General features: G+C 33.3%; 2 protein-coding genes across 3 annotated transcripts; one reads left to right on the top strand and one right to left on the bottom strand.

The window, feature by feature from the left end:
* Positions 1-138: 138 nt before the first annotated feature.
* LOC117688258 (uncharacterized) lies at positions 139-3,897 on the bottom strand. The gene is made up of 5 exons (XM_034466114.2): positions 3,529-3,897; positions 3,128-3,218; positions 2,224-2,403; positions 1,225-1,361; positions 139-499 (listed from the first exon to the last, which is right to left on the bottom strand). The coding sequence occupies exons 1-5, from the start codon at positions 3,856-3,858 to the stop codon at positions 359-361; spliced, it is 879 nt and encodes a 292-aa protein (XP_034322005.2). The 5' UTR covers positions 3,859-3,897; the 3' UTR covers positions 139-358.
* A 1,791-nt stretch (positions 3,898-5,688) lies between these two features.
* On the top strand, positions 5,689-20,332 carry LOC105343680 (probable serine carboxypeptidase CPVL). Of its 2 annotated transcripts, none has more exons than XM_066088854.1 (13): positions 5,689-5,801; positions 6,412-6,597; positions 7,885-8,003; positions 8,841-8,955; positions 9,846-9,904; positions 13,839-13,918; positions 14,472-14,538; positions 16,266-16,388; positions 16,796-16,927; positions 17,523-17,621; positions 18,403-18,576; positions 19,419-19,601; positions 20,142-20,332. In XM_066088854.1, exons 2-13 carry the CDS (start codon positions 6,417-6,419, stop codon positions 20,238-20,240), a joined length of 1,431 nt encoding a protein of 476 aa, XP_065944926.1. In that variant the 5' UTR covers positions 5,689-5,801; positions 6,412-6,416; the 3' UTR covers positions 20,241-20,332. The 2 variants fall into 2 exon arrangements, with proteins under 2 accessions (XP_065944926.1, XP_065944934.1); XM_066088862.1 differs by lacking the exon at positions 17,523-17,621 and adding an exon at positions 17,383-17,472.
* The last annotated feature ends 36 nt before the right edge of the window (positions 20,333-20,368 follow it).

Genomic DNA, 20,368 nt, shown 5'->3' with positions numbered 1-20,368 from the left:
AAAACAAAAAAATATATAATATTTTTTTAAAGGCATAAAACATATTTCTACATGCAAATTTACTTTTAATTGATAAAAATGAGCATAATAATATTAATTCATTTAAAAAAAACTATCCCGCAGAAACGCAGTTACAATATTTAAATGTGTATCAAATAAAGGACCGCCTCCTGGCGGCATGTAATAATGATTTTAAAAAATGGTTCCAAAAAATATGCATATTATAAAAACATTATCTTTTAATTGAAAATCAATCTACATTCTTGTAGAACTAAATGTATCAGTTCTGACAATTAATGACAATGTTTTTCTTGTTTTTGTTGTTGTTGTTTTGATATGTTAAACAGTTTTATTAATTTTATACGGTATAAATTTCCACTCGCCAGGGCCCGCCGCATGTTTCTTTGTTGTTTCCTGCACAAAGACGATTGCATTCGTCATCAGGAGAAGGCTTAGCTGTATTTCGTATTTGATTTCCACAAAAGCATTCAGATCTGTTCTAAAATAGCAAACAAAAGCGAATCATGTTTTTTTACGAGAAAGATTAAGAAAACATCCTGATAACGGGTGCCAAAAATACATTCGTGTATTATACATTACAATTCAGGTTTCTGGTTTTTTTTTCTCCTCAATTTAAGTAAAAATCAATCTGCGCTCCGCTCCTACTAGTAATTCAATTGAAGCGTGTCATAGATCCTTTTTCAATTGTGTCGTGAGGAAAACTTGTTTTCAAATTCTTCTTTTAACATTACATACACAATTTACCTAACAGATTAATTACTTACAAGAGCAATAGATGACAAAACATAAAAGACATAGATTTTAGCAACCCTGATAGAAGGTAAATAATATATGTAATATTACATAACACTTACTACTAAATCAAAATGTTCAAAAACATAATTTTAGTTAATTTGAAAACAAGTTTTCCTCACGACAAATGGACTCATTGACAATTAGAAATTGTTAATTAGTAAAAGACAATTGTAACGATATAGTACGAGCGGATCAAAGATACAATTTCGATTGTAGAGCTCAAGTTTAAGTGGATCAAATATCTGCTTTTAATTGTAGCCTTTTAGATGGATCCGGAGCTGAATAAACATCTAAATCTAATGAATATAAACTGAGCAAATCAAAGATCTGATTTAATTTTAAATTGTTGTACATCTGCCTCAAATGATATCAAAGAAAACATATTGGATATTTTATTAAAATACACACCTCCATTCCAAAATACTTGTAACTACCCAGCGCATTACATTTTCTCCAACATTGAATCTTTCCATTAGGATTAAGATTCGAATACCTTTCTCCTAGCACTCGGGTAGAGTCGTCCTTAAAGCAGCCGAGAAAACTAGCTGTAATAAAAGATAAGATTTAATTAAATAAATCTTAATAAGCATCATCTTCACATCTTCACCATTATCATATATATATATATATATATATATATATATATATATATATATATATATATATATATATATATATATATATATATCATAAAGCACCATGTTCACATAATAAGGCACCATCTTCATATCATTAAGCACCATCTTCAGATAATAAAGCACCATCGTTATATCATAAAGCATCATCATCACATAAGAGAACACCATCTTCACATCATAAAGCACCATCTTCATATAATAAAGCACTATCTTCACATAATAAAGCACCATCTTTATAAAAAAGCACCATCTTCACATAATAAAACACCATCTTTACACAAGAAAGCACCATTTTTAGATAATCAAGCACCATCTTCATATGAAATAACCACAGCATGATATGGTAAAGCATCATATCTTCACGAAATAACCACAAAAAGCAGCTATGTCTAGCTTTTATGATATTTATAGTCACTGGCAAAGGGATTTTTCTCATTTTAAGGTCCTTGGCACTCAATTCTTCAAGCATTTTTCAAGTTTTTTTTTTATATAAACGCCTTCTTAAAACTTCGAATTTAGAGGGAAACCAACAAATTTCTAATTGTCAGAGAAAATACTCTTAAATCACTCTGTTTGAATAGTGTGGATTATATTACTGTATATTCAGGTACTATACATGTATTTTAAATTGGAACAGCTCTTGCTAAACAATATAATTCATCGTCTAAATAGGTAAAAACCGATTGTTTTTCTTTCTTGTTTTTTTTTTGTGTGTTTGTGTGACCTACCTAAGATTGAAATCAATTGTAAAATTAAAGACTAAACTTACGTTTGAAAGAGCATGTCAAATCCGACTTCCAGACCCCATCCGGACGACAGACGAACTTCCCGGATCCTTGCTGTTCAAATCCGTCAGCGCACGTGATGTGTATTTGTCTGTTTATCCCGATAGCGTCCCATTCACGGACGTCTCTCATAGACAATGATTCTGCCGTTGGAATTCCGCAATCTTTTATAAGTGAAGGGTAAAAAATCCAGAACAAAAGGTCAATAATTGTAAAATTTCCAGAAAAAAAGCCACTAATTAAAAGGACCTAGACACGTAGGATTTGAGATTAAAATTTTTAACAATTTTAACAATCTTTTATGCATAAGATAGCTTACTTGTGCATTTGGAATTGTTTAACAATATTTGAATTATAGAAGTCGAATTACAAGCGAGATACAGAGGCAATAAATCATTTTTACGTACATGTAAACAAAACCTGAATTTGTTTACAAAGAATGTAAAAGCAAGAAATCCCTATTTCCTTTTAAAAAATGGCCTGTAACGAACAATTTGAACTAATTCACATGTAATGTGTTCATAAATTTCCTATTATCAACATAAATGCACCATTTGATTGAAATTATACCAATACAACACATACAAATATGTAAACAATAACAAATCTTGAGCGTTGTTAACAAAACAAATAACTCTAAACTCTGTATCTTGCTTGTAACTCGATTTTTGACTTTTAAATTTCAATGATACATTAAATACACCTATATTATATGTACCCATTCCAGACATTAAAAATTGAAAAATAAAATTTGATTCCAAGTCGTATCTAGGTCGATCCCTTTAAAAGATAAACTTAAATATGGCTAAATGATAACTAGATAATATTAATGTCGCAAATTATTAGATGGATTTTTTATTAAAAGAAAAAAAAAAAGAAAAATATTACCTGATATAACACAAGTGAACTGTTGAAAGGATTTAACCTGACATTTTTCATTGATTTCACACGATGAATTTGAACAAGCACCCGTAATTTTCTGCAAAACAAAATAGACAGACAGACAAATAGATAAGAGTCGGCATAAGGGATGGACAGATGGATGTTTCATTCAATCAATATTTTGCATAAATCAATATCAATACTGTCCTAGATATTTCATATATTGCCATAATCATACTAATTCCTTTCTGATTTTAAATTGTAAAAAATAGATCGTTTTTTATACTACTAAACTTAACTGATTTAAGAATCAAAACATGTCCAGTCTATGAAGGTTTTTTTTTTTTTAAATATACTCGTATTAAATTTGGATAAAATGTTTTCACTATAAACGATAAATTTCTCACTTTGTCCCAATCTTCTCTATCGCTGTATATCCAGCCAGGCTTCTCTATATACAGATCGGGTACAGTTGTCCTGTCTTCAAAGTTGGTCTGACAGAAGTGGGCTCCCTGGTGGTAGTTGACGGACCGACATCGTGTTGTTCTCAGACACTCCTCCACACAATCCAGAAGACTGTATAATTTATCATAGGACGTTATCATCCTTCTGTCCAGTTTGTGTCCGTACTGTAACATGGAGTAGCTATGTCTAAGGTCCGCCCTGCATGTATGGAATGTAAGCACCAGTACAAAAAACAACTGATATAGTTGGTAAACAAGATTTAAAACTTCCATCTTTAGGTTTCATATACTTTCGTTGTTTTCAAATGTTAAATGACGGGTTCAGCTGGTTGGAATTGTTGATTTTGACTATACTTGTCTTTCAGAACTTTTCTTTTTTGTTAGTTTTTTTTTCTCTCAGTGATGCAACCATGCATTGGCTGACTTTGATTTAAAATTCGATATCTTTTAATATGTAATCACGGTCTGTGTATTGAAGTACCCAGATGTGTCGAATAGAAGAAAAAAAAATATTCTTTTCATTAACAATTCATCGGTACCTGAAGTATCATCACAAACAAAAAATTGCACAGTCAGAAGTGCATTCAATTTCTCTACTATTGTTTCATTAATTTTTCATTTACTCGTCAGATTTTAACAAATGCACTGGATCGTAAGCAGTTAGTATCAATGAATAATTTACTGTTGATTGTTATTCGCTTCCCTTGTTGGTTGTAAGTAGTTTCAATTGATATATCTTGACCAATCCTACCCTTTTAAATGTTTTTTTTTTTCACCTTTCGATGTATGTATTATGCATGTATTATTTTATTGATTTTTTTCTCAACACTGCAGTTTAGAAAATGTATTTAATGATTCATGAGCGTTATGAAAGTGGCGATCGTTGCAGAATTTTTTTACATACATGTATAGCCCGCTAATGCTGGTTATTTTTTGTTCTGCAATGTCGCCACCTTGATTCATATCCCACATGAATCACCAAAGAAAGCATTTCATTGTTTAAATACATTATTATAATGGTTGGTCTGAGGAGAAATTAATTTGAAGTAAAACTATTTGGGATTTGGGAAATATGGGCTCTTTAATTTTTTTTTTTTAATACAGGAAAGAGATGCATTTTTCGAGTCATCCTCTAAATGTTTATTGTACAAGTATCTGCCGGACACTTTTTCCTTACAATTTTATTTGCGTAAAATTACTCCGGAAAACCTTGTTGTCCTTTTAACAAAATATAGACTGTCATCGCATATGCTTTTTGTAGAGCAAGGCCGTTATAATGGAACTGTCAGATCGATGCGCATCTGCAAATATAATTACATGTATGTTCATATGTTACAACTGCTTAAAATTCATATGAATTTTAGCAAATAAACAATACAATACAAAAAAAAAAAATTTGGTTACAAACCAAATATCATTTTAAAACCTTTTATTTGTATACTGAATTAATATAAAGTTTACTATAGACGATAAATATTGTATGTTTCCAGTGCGTGCATATTTTATTTTGATATTTGAAGAAAAGGAAAAAGAATGGAGAATTTTTTTTTTTATATATATATAATAAAATAAAAGGACATTATTAAAATCCCTTCAATTTTTTTTTATAAATCGTGCAGGTTTTTTTTCTCTCTCTACAACTTATTAGAATTAATAAAATTCATTTGCAGCAATGCAGCACATCCTTTTGACATTTAATATTTCTTTTTATAGGTTTTACTATGATAATACACAGGTGCTTGATGGCAGGATCACTCCCCCCCCCCCCCCCCCCCCCCCCCGCCCCAATATCTAGACCCATGGGACTTTATTTTTTTTTTTACATTAAATTATCCTTTTTTGACATATTTCTAATCTAATTTATTCATCCATTGGCCAAAATTATATAAAACAAACATTTTTAAAAAATCATACCCTCTGCATATAATACAAGAAGGTTGCTATAACTTCGTCTGCCAGCCGAGAGGCACTGCCGGGGGGGGGGGGTATCACAACTGTGTGATAATAAAGTTAATTGTACTGTATTATGACGTTAAATTATTCATGATACATTCACCAACAAAAAATAAAAGGTCAGAAATAGATCAAACGAGTGTGTCATTGAACGAATTGACAAATTGCCCAAACACGTGATTGTCATGTGACTTTCATATGACAAATAAACACAGGACTAACCGGGAAACTCTTTATTCTACTTCTGAGCTGGAACGAAAGTGGTATGTATGGAACTGACTACTGTAACGCATATTGTTTTTTTTATGCACGTTTATATAATAGATTATCGTAATGGTGCTGCTCGCATTTGCTCTGACTCAGTATAATTATATGCGCATGCTGATATATATATTCTCTCTCTCTCCTCTCTCTCTCTCTCTCTCTCTCTCTCTCTCTCTCTCTCCTCATGCAGATAGGTACACGCTATTTATTGACAAATGTTTCAATTATGCACAAACTTTTTATAGAAACTTGCAAAGATTTTAAATGCCATGTTCTCAAGTATGTAAAATTAAAAATCAATTACAACAGGGCAGGTGTTGTTGACCATGTTGATTCACAGATGCTTATGTAGGAAAACAAAGTGGGTACCTTGGAGAAATTTCTCCTCCAATGTACCTGAGTTTGAATTATGCATCTGAAATACTAAACATGCTTAAGGAAAGATGTGAATTACAATTTAATATACAGTTGAACTCTGTTATCTCTTATCCCCGTTTTGATCTGTACATATCATGGATATTCAATTGCAGATACCAATAGTATTAGGGATTATAATGTCTTCTTATTAATTCAACAAGCAATGTCTCAATTTTAAATTCACTTTTTCAGACACAATGTTAGGCTTTGTTTCCACCAATGGCATCATTCTCCTGAGCATGGCAGTGCTGTGTTCCGCCAGGAGCGCCCTGAGAGGAATGTTTCCGGATAAGTATCCGCCCATGCTACAGAATGGAGTTGACCCAGGGAAACCTTTGTTCCTGACCCCTTTGGTAGAGAAAGGACAGTTTGATATGGGTAAGGGGAATTTAATATTTGAATTATCTGTTGTTAATTAAGGAAATGAGGCAAATGAATACCTTTCCTATGATGGGGATTAAACTTGAGTTCCTAGATTGGAATAAAAACCCAACACCCTACTGATCCAGTGTATTCAGCCATTGACGAATTAATTTTTCCTTACATTTCAGTAGCTATTTTTCAAAATCCAAACATTTTTTGTGCACAATATTTCCTCATCTATAAGTGTTTCTTATTTGTATATTTAAACTATGATTCATAAGAGGAGTTTGTGGGTCAAGAGAAAGTTTGAAAGACTAATGAATAAAAAAAAATGTTTAATAAAAACTACCGGTACTATTTATGTACTTATGTATTACTATACACTTTTTTCGTGGGCAGTTTATCATGCCACTACAAAATTTTTTAATTTTACAGATATTTAGAGATGATTATGAAACTTGATTGCAAGTCAAGGTGACACAGTGTTATCAGAAATACAGACATTGATGTGTGTTTAATTCAGGTCAAAGAAATGTGGGGCGACATCTAAACAGATAATTGATTTTCTTGAGTAAGATATTGGAGCTTGTGAGCCCTATATCTTGTAATCACATGCTTTGCAAATCGTGTTCATACCAGGCCCATTTTTGTTTTGTTTTTGTTTTAAGTATTCAGATTGCTTCATTCACCCGATTTTATAAGTCATGAATTAATTTGAAAAACTGCCCAATAGCTGAGTAAATATCCAAATCATAAGCAAAAATCCTCCTTTTTAATTCTAAGCTATCAATAAATCTGGTTCTTTTCTAGAGGTTTTATTCTTCATTTGACGAAATTAATATTGGTTACTTTAAATGAAATTACTTTGTTCACATTCTCTAATGTTTGTTCCACAATTAGGAATACACTGCAAATTATATCCCGCTATATTTCAATTTAGTTTAATAACGTACAGGTGGATCCAAAGAATTGTTTCCAGGGGAGGGGCAATGGTTTCTGAGGGACTGAGGGATATTTGTGTTTGCATTGTTTTTGTCAATGAATAATTGTCTAAAACTAATTGTCTCTTGTCTTCATCAAAGAATTATTTTTGGTGTGGATTAAGAAACAAATGGACACTGAGATCCACACCACTCCACATACATTATGCAGCAACTGATTACAAAGGGGTTATAGCTAATTATAAAAATCAAGTCCTGCGACCCAGAAAATAAGGAAGGGGATAAAGTTTTTTCAGTCAGTAGATTTTCATGTTACTGCACATGCTGTCTGATTATTGAAAGATGAATTATTTATTTTCAGCACAGAAGCTTAGCAGGGTTGGACCCCTAGATGGGACGGATGTGGAAAGCTATGCAGGATTCTTCACAGTCAACAAAACTACCAACAGCAATATGTTCTTCTGGTTTTTCCCAGCCCAGGTAATATATATAGATTTACATGTACTAATCATTTTTAGCTCATTGAGATGAAGTTGGGGGGAGTTTATGCTATAACCCCCACTACGGCATCCAGACCTGCTGAAAGTTTTTGGAGCAGGTCCTGTTTCTAAGATATATTATTGCTTGTTTAATATCAATTTAGCCTTATTCTTTAACTTTTAGGTAGCAACGTACATGTAACACACATTAGGTCCATATAGTTACATGTAAATAATGTACAGTCAAACTTCATTATCTCGAAGTAGATGGGGCTGTAGAAAAACTTCGAGATATCCGAGTATTCGAGATATCGAGGGTAAAATACTTTAAAAATAGGTGGTTGGGACTTAAAAATCACTTTGACATATCCATTTATTCCAGATATCGATTTAAAAAAAGAGATTAAGATTTAGAGAAAGTGTACTTGTAAAGATGTTCAAGGTTTTCTTTTCTGTCACGTAACATTGATGTTCTTAATGAACACACATTTGTCAGCAAATAGCAGGTGAAATACCTATATGAAAATCAACTAAATTAAAGTTGTCCTCTTTGACATGATGGAATGAAAACAATTTTTCAACAGGAATTCATAATGAGGTATTACATCCATTAGAATATGTAGAATGTTGATATTTTGTATATTTGTAATTCTATGTGAAGAGTGGTGCACGTGGCATATAAGTAAATTACAGAATTCAATAGATTCAAATATTGAAAAAAAACTTGAGAGCTTTAAACTACAGTGTGGTTATGGATGGGTGTCCATGGTAATAAGGAACTCTGAGTCAGAACTTTAAAATGAATCAAAAAATTAACATGGATTATATGATTTTTCAGACTAATCCAGAGACCGCCCCGGTGGTGCTGTGGCTACAAGGTGGACCAGGTGGTTCCTCTCTGTTTGGCCTGTTTGTGGAGAATGGACCCATCATGGTGGACAAAGACTTCAAATGTGAGTACAATACTGGGGCAAAGGAAACCATTAGACTTAATGGTGGCAGCTCAGTTTATTTCATTGAATCATTAGAATAAATGGCGTCAGCTCAGTTTATTCATCCAATCATAAGAATAAATGGCGTCAGCCTTTTTTTTTATCGAATCATTGGAACAAATGGCGGCAGCTCAGTTTTTCATGAAATAATTGGAATAAATGGTGGCAACAGATGCGTTTATTCATTAAATATCCTAGGTCCCTTCACCAACCAACCAACCAGAATACATCCTCATCCTCAAGGAATTAATATACAAATTATAAAAATTCCACATATGATACAACATATAAATCCACTTAACTATGTACATCTCCTAGAACCTGTTAAAATTTGGCAATCTACAGAGAAATGTCCAACCCGCCACCCCCCCATCACACACACACAAAAAAGAATAGCTCACAGTTCATGCACTCTAAGCCACTGTTCGGTTAGATCAATTGTGGCCGACAAAACTTTGTAGGTATAACAATTACTTCACATTATAGAAGCTCTAATTTTGTCAAACGAATTTTAGACATAAGGTATGATGTATTTGTTACTGACTAAGTCTGTGAGTTAATCTTTTATTTGTTGTTAATAACTTATTTCAACAACACTTATTATGTATTACATATAATTATGTATTTTCCCATTTCTTCTTCCCTATAAATCATAATATTTCTTAAACATCATTAAATCTGGTTGATATATGTTTAATTGTTTGAATTTTGATCAGATGAAGTGTTTATTTGAAATCATCAAATTGAATACTGTGATTCTATTTCATTTATTTCCTTCCTTAATGAGAAATTAACAGAAACAGGGAAGTTTAGTAGATATGATAATTCTTGTGGGTTTTCTTGTTTTTCAGTGAGCAACAGGAAAGTCACTTGGAATACAAAATACTCAATGATATACATTGATAACCCTGTAAGTATTCTATCTTGTGATGCAGTTGATAGCCCAATAAGTATCCATACAAAACTTGAAGGGGGGGGGGGGGGGGTAGGAGATCTGGTTTCGCTGTCACCAACTTTCCTCAAGTTAATACTCAGCCTCAGGTCTGAGTTTTGACCTCAAATTCATGCACTTTACTCACAACGATTTGAGTTGAGGACTGAATTGAGTGATGTAAGGCGGGGCCTGGACCCTCCCCTCTCCCTCCATCCCTGGATAATGTAGAGTTATTAAAAAAAGACGCTGACATGAGAACATGCAACACACACCCCTCTACCCCCCCCCCTCCCCCCAACAATTTAAATATTCATTGGACAAGTCATCCCTCACAAAAATTGTCAAGATCAGCACATTTTAAAGTACTTGATGTATAACCTTGTTGTACTCAATGTTACTATATAGATAACCTGGTACTTGTAAGTACTCAATGTTATAGTAGTATATAGATAACCCAGTATGTACTAAGTGATATAGTTGTATACATATGTATATATACATGTAGATAACCCTGTATTGAAATTTTCTACATATTAATAATATTTATACAATGTACATCTACCTTGTGCAGGGATGTCTCTAAAAATTGAAGTAGAAGGAGGAAATGAAAAAGTAGAAGGGGTCTGGGGGTCCTGCTTATAGCTACATTGTGTTTGAAATGCAAAAATAGCCGTGTAATTAAGGCATTATAGGCGGGGGAATTCCCCGCCTCCTGGGTCTTGGAGACAACCCTGACCTAGTGTGATTCCCTCTATTCCCTCCATTACTTACGGAAACTTATTGTCAATTCATAGCTCTATGGAAAACTTGAAGGGATGGGGGGGGGGGGGGGGGGGGGGGTTGGCTAGAAGGTCTGGTTCTGCTGTAACCAACTTTCCTCAAGTTATTTGACATGTACTCAGCCTCAGGTCGGAGTTTTGACCTCAAATTCATGCACTTTACTCTCAACGATTTGAGTTGAGGACTGAATTGAGTGATGTAAGGAGGGGCCTGGACCCTCCCCTCTCTCTCCATCCCTGGCAGTGTTTTCAATAAGAGCCGGCAACCGGCAAAATTAACCGCCTGTATAATAAAATTTTCCAGCTGAGATTTCCGTCTTTAAAAAATTCTGCCGATATTCTCCCATAGGAGCTTGATTAGCCTAGTACCCGAGGCCTTCCGAGTGCAGCCTCGGGTACAAGGCTAGAGCTAGTTAATATCAAAATCCTTATCGTTAATGCGTTTGAAAATATGGCATCAAAATAGTAACACGTCAATGACCCAGATCAACGAAGTCTTGGTAAAATGGGTAGGCAAACCCGGGCCGGGGCAAAATAAAAGCCGGGGCAGATCGATATTTTTTAATTTTCTTTGTGAACAATCAACCAATCTCATTGAAATTTTCAGGATATGACACCAATCAGTATAACTGTATTCGCCGTAAATATTTCTGCAAAACAATGAGTATTTAGAAATTTATCGACGATTGTTGATTTCCAAGTTGGTAAAATGGGTAGGCAAACCCGGGTCGACATTTTACGGTTTTGTGGACTTATCTAAGAAAAAAATGAACATTTTACGCTTAATTCCGGTAAAACATAAAAAATACTAATAAGAAATAGTCATTTATTGAACGGAAAGTAATAATTTTTCAATTAATAACAGTTTTTAACCGGGTCATAAAAACTGGATTCGATCACCCCGGACAAGCTTGATAATTCCGTAATAGTTGCGTGTCTATGTTATTCCACACAGATATTATTTATGTTATATTAATGTTACTTTTCATTACAATAATTCACATACTTAGAGAATAAAGATTACAGATACTGTGCCGTAATTTTAATATTAATGCTTGTAAGATATTGTTTTGTTTTTTTAGGCAAATTGAGTCTGGGCCCTGGTAGGGCGTCCCGATAAGAACAGTACTTGCTTACAAAAATAAAAAAAAAACATAAAAAAACAATAAACAAAAAAATTAACTACAAAAAAAGCCAATCAGCATGCTTATTCGTTTATATTCGTTTATATTATCAGTTTATCACAGCTCTTTAAAATAATTACAGTAGTGCTATATAATATTTAAAAAACTAAAATTAAAAAAAATAGTGCTTTTAATGAAATCTTTAAATATTTATTAAAGGTTAAAACTAATGTGTAACACCAAAACATTACTCACCTTTTCAATTTAATAAATTAAGCTCTAATGAGGATACCTTATATTGGTTAGAGCTGTGTTTATGATAGCTAGCCTAACATCCTCATAATTTTGGAATTTTTGAGTTTGTCTAGCAGTAGACATTTCATAAAACATATACTTTTAGATGGCCTTAGAAGCAGCAAAAATACCTTCAAAAATGATTATTTTTGTTTTCGGCCGGGGGGCTTCGCCCCCGGGTCCCCCTACCAGGGCTCTGCCCTGGACCCGCTGGGGGCCTGAGGCTGCCCCCAGACCCCTCGCCGAGATAAGGTTGCCTGCTGTTCCAAATTGTTTTCCTTCTATTCAAAAACTTATTGAAAACACTGCCTGGATAATGAGGAGTTATTTAAAAAGGACACTGACATGACAACATGCCACACACGACCCTGTAAACCCCCCCCCCCCCCTCAACCACATCCCCGGCAATTTGAATACCCATTGGAGTCACATTCCTCACAAAAGTTGTCTGAATAAGCACATCTAAAGTACTTGATGTGTAACCTTATTATAAGTACTCAATGTTACTATATAGATAACCTGGTACTTGTAAGTACTCAATGTATACTATTATATAGATAACCCGGTATGTACTAAGTGATATAGTTGTATACTTAAGTATATACATGTAGATAACCCTGTATTGAAATTCTCTATATGATAATACTTACGTCTACCTAGTATGATTCCCTCTATTTCTTACCAAAACTTATTGTTAATTTATTATGATAATAGTTCTGTAGATTCTGCAAAACTGAAATCTACATGCCCCGTTTACCAATTGGTTGAAACCTACAACAACCTAAGAAAAATCATGGACTGCTGCAAATAGTCATAAAGATGTCTGACTCAAATTCCCATAGGAGATGATTTGGCTGTTTCATTTAGTTAAAGAACTGTCGTACATTAACAGTTATTAAGTTAATTTAAATTATTTTTCAAAATCAGTTTATTTAATTTGTTAAACAAAAGATGTAGATATAACTTATAAAATTGCTTTCTTTGATGATTCATGATGGTTATTAAGGTAGTGATCATTGCAGCAGAAAAAATTTACAGCACAGTCACTAATGACGGTTATGAATTTTTTCTGCAGTGTCGCCACTTTTATATCCCACATGAATCACCAAAAAAAGGTTTCACCCTTTCCATGTGAATGTTGTGCCAGTCAAATTTGACTAGTATTGAAGCCAATTTTTAATTCATGCATGTTTTGATTAATTTTGAAAATTAAAATATCCCCCCTCTCAAAAAAAAAAAAAGAAGACATGTGATAGGTCCGAAATGTGAAACGGTTGGTCAGAACCCATTCAATACTTTTTATTTTTTGTAGATATCCCGTTATGTACATGTATTCCATTTTTTTTTTACAATCATGTACATGAACATGCATGCATGTACAATATAGATAGCCCAGTAAATACTCGAATGTTAATACATGTACCGCAGATTCCTTATTTTACGCGAGTACTTAATTCCGTGATTCAACAGTTTTGCATCAAATTGCGAGAGTATAAAATTGCGAACACTGAATTATTTTCATAATTCCAGATAGTTTACATCGTTCTGAAAAATACAAGCGAGATTTGAAGATCCACGAGAAGTGCCTATCGCGATTTCACGTTGATATTAATTTCTCGGGTTTAAATAAAATTTACAGTACTAGTTGATTAACAGGAAATTATATGTACTTACATTCAGAGTCTACAGTGCAAGTTTTTTTTCTCCTCCCAGGTTGGAACAGGGTTCAGTTTTACAGCTAAAGATGAAGGCTATGCCAAAAATGAGCAAGACGTAGCCAGAGACTTGTACAGGTAAAATATTTTCTGTCACCATCTCTCATACAAAAGTTATATACAAGTTTACTTTTAATTGAACAACAGTTTGGTTTTCATCATTTCTCTTTGATTAAATACTGTAAACCAAAGTTTTATTCATGTGCGAGAAATTTTCGCCAAGTTTGCGAAAGCCTCATTGTGGCAAATATTTCTTGCCGCAGACCAGTATTTGCAGTACAGCTGTAATTAAAAAATAACAGGCATAGATAAGAGTTGGTCAGGAAAATTAGTCATCGCAAACAAGTTCATCTGAGATAAATCACGAAATAAAGTTGTTGCATATAATTGTTGGTTTTCAATATCAAACCTTGTTTACTTTTAATTGAATAATAATAATTGAAAACACCACCTTTTGTGTTTGGACTACTCTGTCTTCTCTTCCATGATCTTTCTTGAATGTGTTTTGCTTTTAATGTATTGAAATGTTCCTCAATCATTATTTGGTTTATTACTATGAAGATCTTTCTTTGAATTTTAAGTAAATTTTTGGGGGGTTATTGACAAATTTTAATCTTTTTCTCTTTGACAGCTGTCTGACTCAGTTTTTCCAAGTTTTCCATAAATATCAGAAAAATGACTTTTATGCCACAGGAGAGGTAAGTCCATGCAGACTTCTATTTTATTTCAGTCTTCATCCCTTAATTGCTCATTTGTGTACATTTTTGACTAAATATGTCAAAAATGAGTCTATATCATGAATGGAATGTTTTCTTTGTGGGTAAAATCTTCATAGAAATCACTCAATATTTGAAGTTTTGTAAAAGTATTATTTCTATTACATAAGGAATGTCTTCCTAAAAATACTTTGCACTGAAAACAGTAGAAATTAAAAACTATCAAATAGTGTAGGATCTTTAAATTAATTTCAGTCATATCTCTATATACCGTATATACTCGCTTATAAGTCGGTATTTTGGGAGTAGAAATTTGAATAAAAAGCAGGGGTCCGACTTATAGGCGTGACATAAAATCAGATAATTTTTCCACTGAGTAAAACTTCGTTTTTGGGTGCCATTTTGCTACCAAGTTTTGACTTGCGATCCCTATACTTGACATTTTTAATTTTTAATTACTAAAAAGATAAACACTTAATAAATAAATTGAAAGTTTCAAATGTATTTCTTAAAATATGAACAAGGTTTATTTGATAGTATTTTTTATTTAAACAGGCAATTATTTATGCCTGAGGTGATAATAGCTGTAGGTATAACTGTACTTAAAACAACACAAGCCAACACTGAGTTAAGGAGGCTAATTACCAACCCTAATCAGTCAGTAGGGGATAAAATCACTGCCATTGTATTTCCAGTAGCATTTAAAATAGTTTTTTAGCTATAATCAAGTTGTAATGAGTGTTTAAAAAATATAATGGCGTCTAAAATCGTAAGTTACAAACTTCAAGAAAGATAACTCCGTTTACAGAAAACTATTAAAAAACATGGCGTCTAAAAGCGATCTAGTGGGATTACAGAACAGCAATTTCTGTTTAATACTTAAAAATTAAACACAAGAATAATTGCTCCTGGTCTGTTTAAAAAAAATAAAGATCGGTTTTTAATTATTCATAATTAATTTCACATGAGGTGATAATAGCTATATTGGTGGCTGTAGGTGGCATGTCACCTAAAACAACACAAGCTAACACACCACTTTTAAAAGGGGCTATACCATCTTAATCAGTCAACGGGGGATCAAAATCACTATAATTTTATTTTCAATAGTATTTTAAATATTTTTATAGCTTACACCAAGTTTTCATCAGTGTATCAATAACAAAAAATGGTGTCAAAAATCGAAAGTTATTCATCCAGGATAGATGTCTTAATGGAACACAATACTTTAAAAATGCATTGCATCTAGAAATGAAAACAGAGGGGTCAAACACCAATATTTTTTTATCTAGAATATACAGTAAAACACGGTTATAGCGAACACGCTTATAATGAATTGACGCTTATTGCGAAGTGAATTTTATTCCCCAACTCTCTATATCATGTTGTAAACTTGACGGATATAACGAATTACGCTTATAACGAAGTTAAATTGGCCGTCCCTGGGACTTCGTTATAAGTGTGTTTTACTGTAGTCATGCATGCTTGATAAAATGTGCTTATTTGATTGGCAATCTGTAGACTGATTATCCAGAAAAAATTACCCGACTTATAAAAGGGTCAATGGCAAAATCTTGAAAATTAACTTGAAAAATGGTAACCGACTTATAGGCGAACAATACTTATAGGCGAGTATATACGGTACAATAAACTCTTCTGTACTCTATTTTTTTTTATTTTTTAAAAATAATATTCTTGCCTTTTGTTGATAGTCCTATGCTGGGAAGTATGTCCCTGCCATCTCCTACAAGATACACATGGAGAACCCATCAGCCAAAACCAAGATAAATCTGAAGGGGCTAGCCATAGGGGACGGTCTCTGTGACCCCGAGTCTGTGAGTTACATGTACATACTCTCTCTCTCTCTCTCTCTCTCTCTCTCTCTCTAGATCTCTCTCTCTCCAGTTCACATTTCATTATCCATTTGTCTGTTATCTTCCTCTTTATATTCTTCTTTTACAATGATTTGATCTGTCCTTTTTCTATTTCATCTTTCCTCACTTGCAATTTTTCTCCATTGTTTACTCTCTCTCTCTCTCTCTCTCTCTCTCTCTCTCTCTCTCTCTCTCTCTCTCTCTCTCTCTCTCTCTCTCTCTAACACACTTAAATACATGTATAGCTGCAGAAAATTGACCTGTAAGCTTAACAAAATTCATTTAGAACTTGCAATAACTTTTAAGACTTTTATTATGTGTACTTTTGAACACCCTTTTCAGTACATAATTATCCTTTAATCATTCAGATGATGGGACAGTATGCCACCTTCATGTACAGCATTGGATTACTGGACGAGAAACAGAGAGCATTCTTCCAGGACATGACAGACAAAGCCACTGTGTTCATCAGGGGCAAGAACTTCAAGGCAGCATTTGATGTAAGCATTTTATACCAGGCAGCATGCATACATAGACAGTATAGATATTAAATGCTGTAATAATATAGACAAAGTAATTGAATTATGTATTTGAATTTGTAAAGAATATCTTAGGGCATTTGAAATTTAGTGTAAATAAAAGATAAACCAGGTAATTTACACTAAATAAAATTCATGTTTATCTTTAATTTCTCATGCCAAAATATTCAAAATGTGACACAACATGCCAGTGTTTTATTTTTAGTTTACCTGTAGTTGCCAAATTTTTTAAAAGGGACATAACCAAAAGAGAAATGAGTTACAGCCCTTTTCAATATTGCAATACACGTGAAATTGATCAATGTTGTAACATTTGACCTGATGTCAGTACATATGGTGATATTTTAAATTGAAAGGAAGCATCTATTTACATTGGCCATGACCAAAATTACTCTTTTTCTATATTGCCATTACAGATTATAGGTAAAGTAATTATGGATGGAACTGACTCCTTTTTCTACAACGCTACAAACCTGGAAGACTATTACAATTTCTTACTTACACAGGTAAGCTGATATCGCATGACCTAATTTCCTATTTTTGTTTCTATTTTTAGATTTTTGACACACTTTTGAATGGGGACCTGACCCCCAATGCGCCCTACTTTTACAATGTGACAAACATACATAACTACTACAACTTTCTTCTCACAGAGGTAATTAACAATTATCCCTTAATCCCTTAATCCCATCAAAGCACCTCAAACTACATGTAACTGTTCAGATGCAGTTTATTTGAAAGTCAATGATGTCAATGGAACCCCCTTGTCACATTCCACCTTTATTGATCCCTTGTTAACCAAAACGTTATCTATGTTAATGATAAATTTTTCTTGAATCATTGCCATTTCGTACTCTGTATTGCATGGAGTTCCTTATATCTTTGTGTTGTATCAATCGTTCTCTGAAATTCATTTAAAGAAATAGAGGACCTTTTTATTTTCATTAATATAAATAGCAATGAAAGGGACCTATTTACATGTACAATGTAACTATTTGTAAATATTTTATGAATTTCACATGCATGTTCATGTTTTATCATTTTCTACCCTTTGTAAATTTAAGTGAATTCCCCATTCCTAGTACATGTATGTTCTGCCTTTTTTCACATGGAAGAGTAAACAAATAATACTATCTGAAATATGATGTATAATTGTACTTCAAGTAATAAATTTATCTTGTGATACTTAATATCAAGTGGACGAGTTAGTTTTTCTAATGTTCATGACAAAGTAATTTCAGAAATACGACATTATCATGATACAACAACTGATAAAAGAATGGTCTAATGCTACTAATTTTGTGAACATGTGTTTTTTATTAGAAAGATTTGTATTTTTTATCTTTATAACTATCCTATCAACAATAGCCAGAAAGGTTTAATTAATTACACTGTACTATGGAAACTAGTTATACATTGACTTGTTATTTCGACAGGAGCCAGAAGCATTTGGTTACTATGGTAACTACCTGGCCAAGCCGGAAGTGAGAGCGGCCATACATGTAGGTAATCTGACCTATAACAGTGGGACACAGGTGGAGATTCACCTGATCAATGACGTCATGGACACCGTCAAGCCCTGGATAGCTACTCTCATGGAGAACTACAAGGTATCATCTGTCTGTCTGTCTAACTGTCTCTCCGTCTGTATGTCTGTCTGTCAGTTTATTTGTATGTACATGTATCTACCTCTGTCTATATGTCTATCTGTCTCCTTCTCTCTGTCTGTCCATCTCTGTCTTGCATATTATTACTCAATTGTTTTTTGCAATTGCATTGTTGGACAAGAAATAATCTTTATAGAGTATGTATTATTTTACTTGTTAACTAGTCTATTGTCTGTCCCAAGATATTTATGCTGCACATTTGGACAATTCTTAATAAAAATACACATACCTGTGAATGAAATGCAATTGAAATCGATGAAAGGGAAAATTTCCAAGATAACTTCATTTACACATTATCATTTTTCCCTCGTAAAAATTCACAGGAATGAAAACAGATTTCCTACAGAGATTCATAATGGGGAATGTTGACCTCTTTTCTCCATTCGGAAGTCACTTGGAACACCTCACACAATTTTTCAACATGATCATCCGGGCTTAATAATGGCTGATGCAATTCAAAATCCCCGTAGACTCTCTTTTTTAAGCCGTGTATTGAAACCTGACAAGTAAGAGGGGGTGTTTCAAAAGGGAAATTTTGTGATTTTACATACTATTGAATGGACATTGTCTGAATCAAGAAGTATTTATAATTATCGAATAATTTAAGAAAATGTGCGGCAAAAATATCTTGGGACAGCTATAGGTGATGTTCAACTAGGTCAGATAAGCATCATTTACCCCTTTCAAACATGTGTAAAGAAATTCTTTAAATAATGTTATTAGCAGTGCTTGATATAAATGTGTTTACCAGTCATATCAGTACTTTGATTTTACTTGTCTACTAGGTGATGTTTTATAACGGTCAGCTAGACATCATTATCCCCGTCCCTATGACGGAGTTCTTCATACTGTCCATTGATTGGTCAGGCAAGGACCTGTACAGGACCACGGACCGTGTGATCTGGAGGGTCAACCCCAGCGACAAGGAGGTGGCCGGCTATGTCAGGGTCGTCAAGAACTTCTACCAGGTCTGACTGAATCTTTATTTCTCTCTCTCTCTCTCTCTCTCTCTCTCTCTCTCTCTCTCTCTCTCATACTTACACTGCTAAACTACACCGCTAGACAAGATATGTATTTTTTTTTTCTCTATCTCTCTTTCTCAGATGCTTAAACTGCTAAACTACACTGCTTGACATGTATCATCTCACTCTCTCTCTTTCTCTCTCTCTCTCTCTCTCTCAACCTCTCTCTCTGTGGTATACCTGGCTATTGTATTTTTTTCATTCTTTCAGTACCTCTCTCTGTTATACGTATAAATTAAACTTTCTTGTACTCATTCTATAAATCTCCCTGACACCCCTATTTTTATGATCACTTTCTCTCTATCCTCTTTCTCTTTCTCTCTCTCCCTCTCTCTCTCTAAAAGCATATTAGTGCAAGTAGAGTTATATATTGCCTATTCAAAAATTGCTTAATTATAAAAAACAAAAACAAACAAACTTGTGTACATTTTAACCAATTTATTCTCCAAAAAATAAAATTCATATACTCAATCTTAATTTTAATAGGTCATCGTAAGAAATGCAGGACATATTCTTCCTTACGATCAACCAGAGCGAGGCTATGACCTAATTCAGAGATTTATAGAAAATAAAAGTTTCCACTAAGATATTAAAAAAACCTCATCTTTTGTATTTTTTTTTTTACAAAAATGTTTTGCATTTGATTAAACTTTATGAAAATAAATATTTAAAACAAATATTATTTGTCTACTTATTTTGGAGGTTGTAGGGTT

The sequence above is a fragment of the Magallana gigas genome, chromosome 1, assembly GCF_963853765.1.
Source record: "Magallana gigas chromosome 1, xbMagGiga1.1, whole genome shotgun sequence".
Classification (NCBI taxonomy): domain Eukaryota; kingdom Metazoa; phylum Mollusca; class Bivalvia; order Ostreida; family Ostreidae; genus Magallana; species Magallana gigas.
Note: the sequence above shows the minus strand (reverse complement) of the source record. Positions and strands in the feature narration are given on the sequence as shown.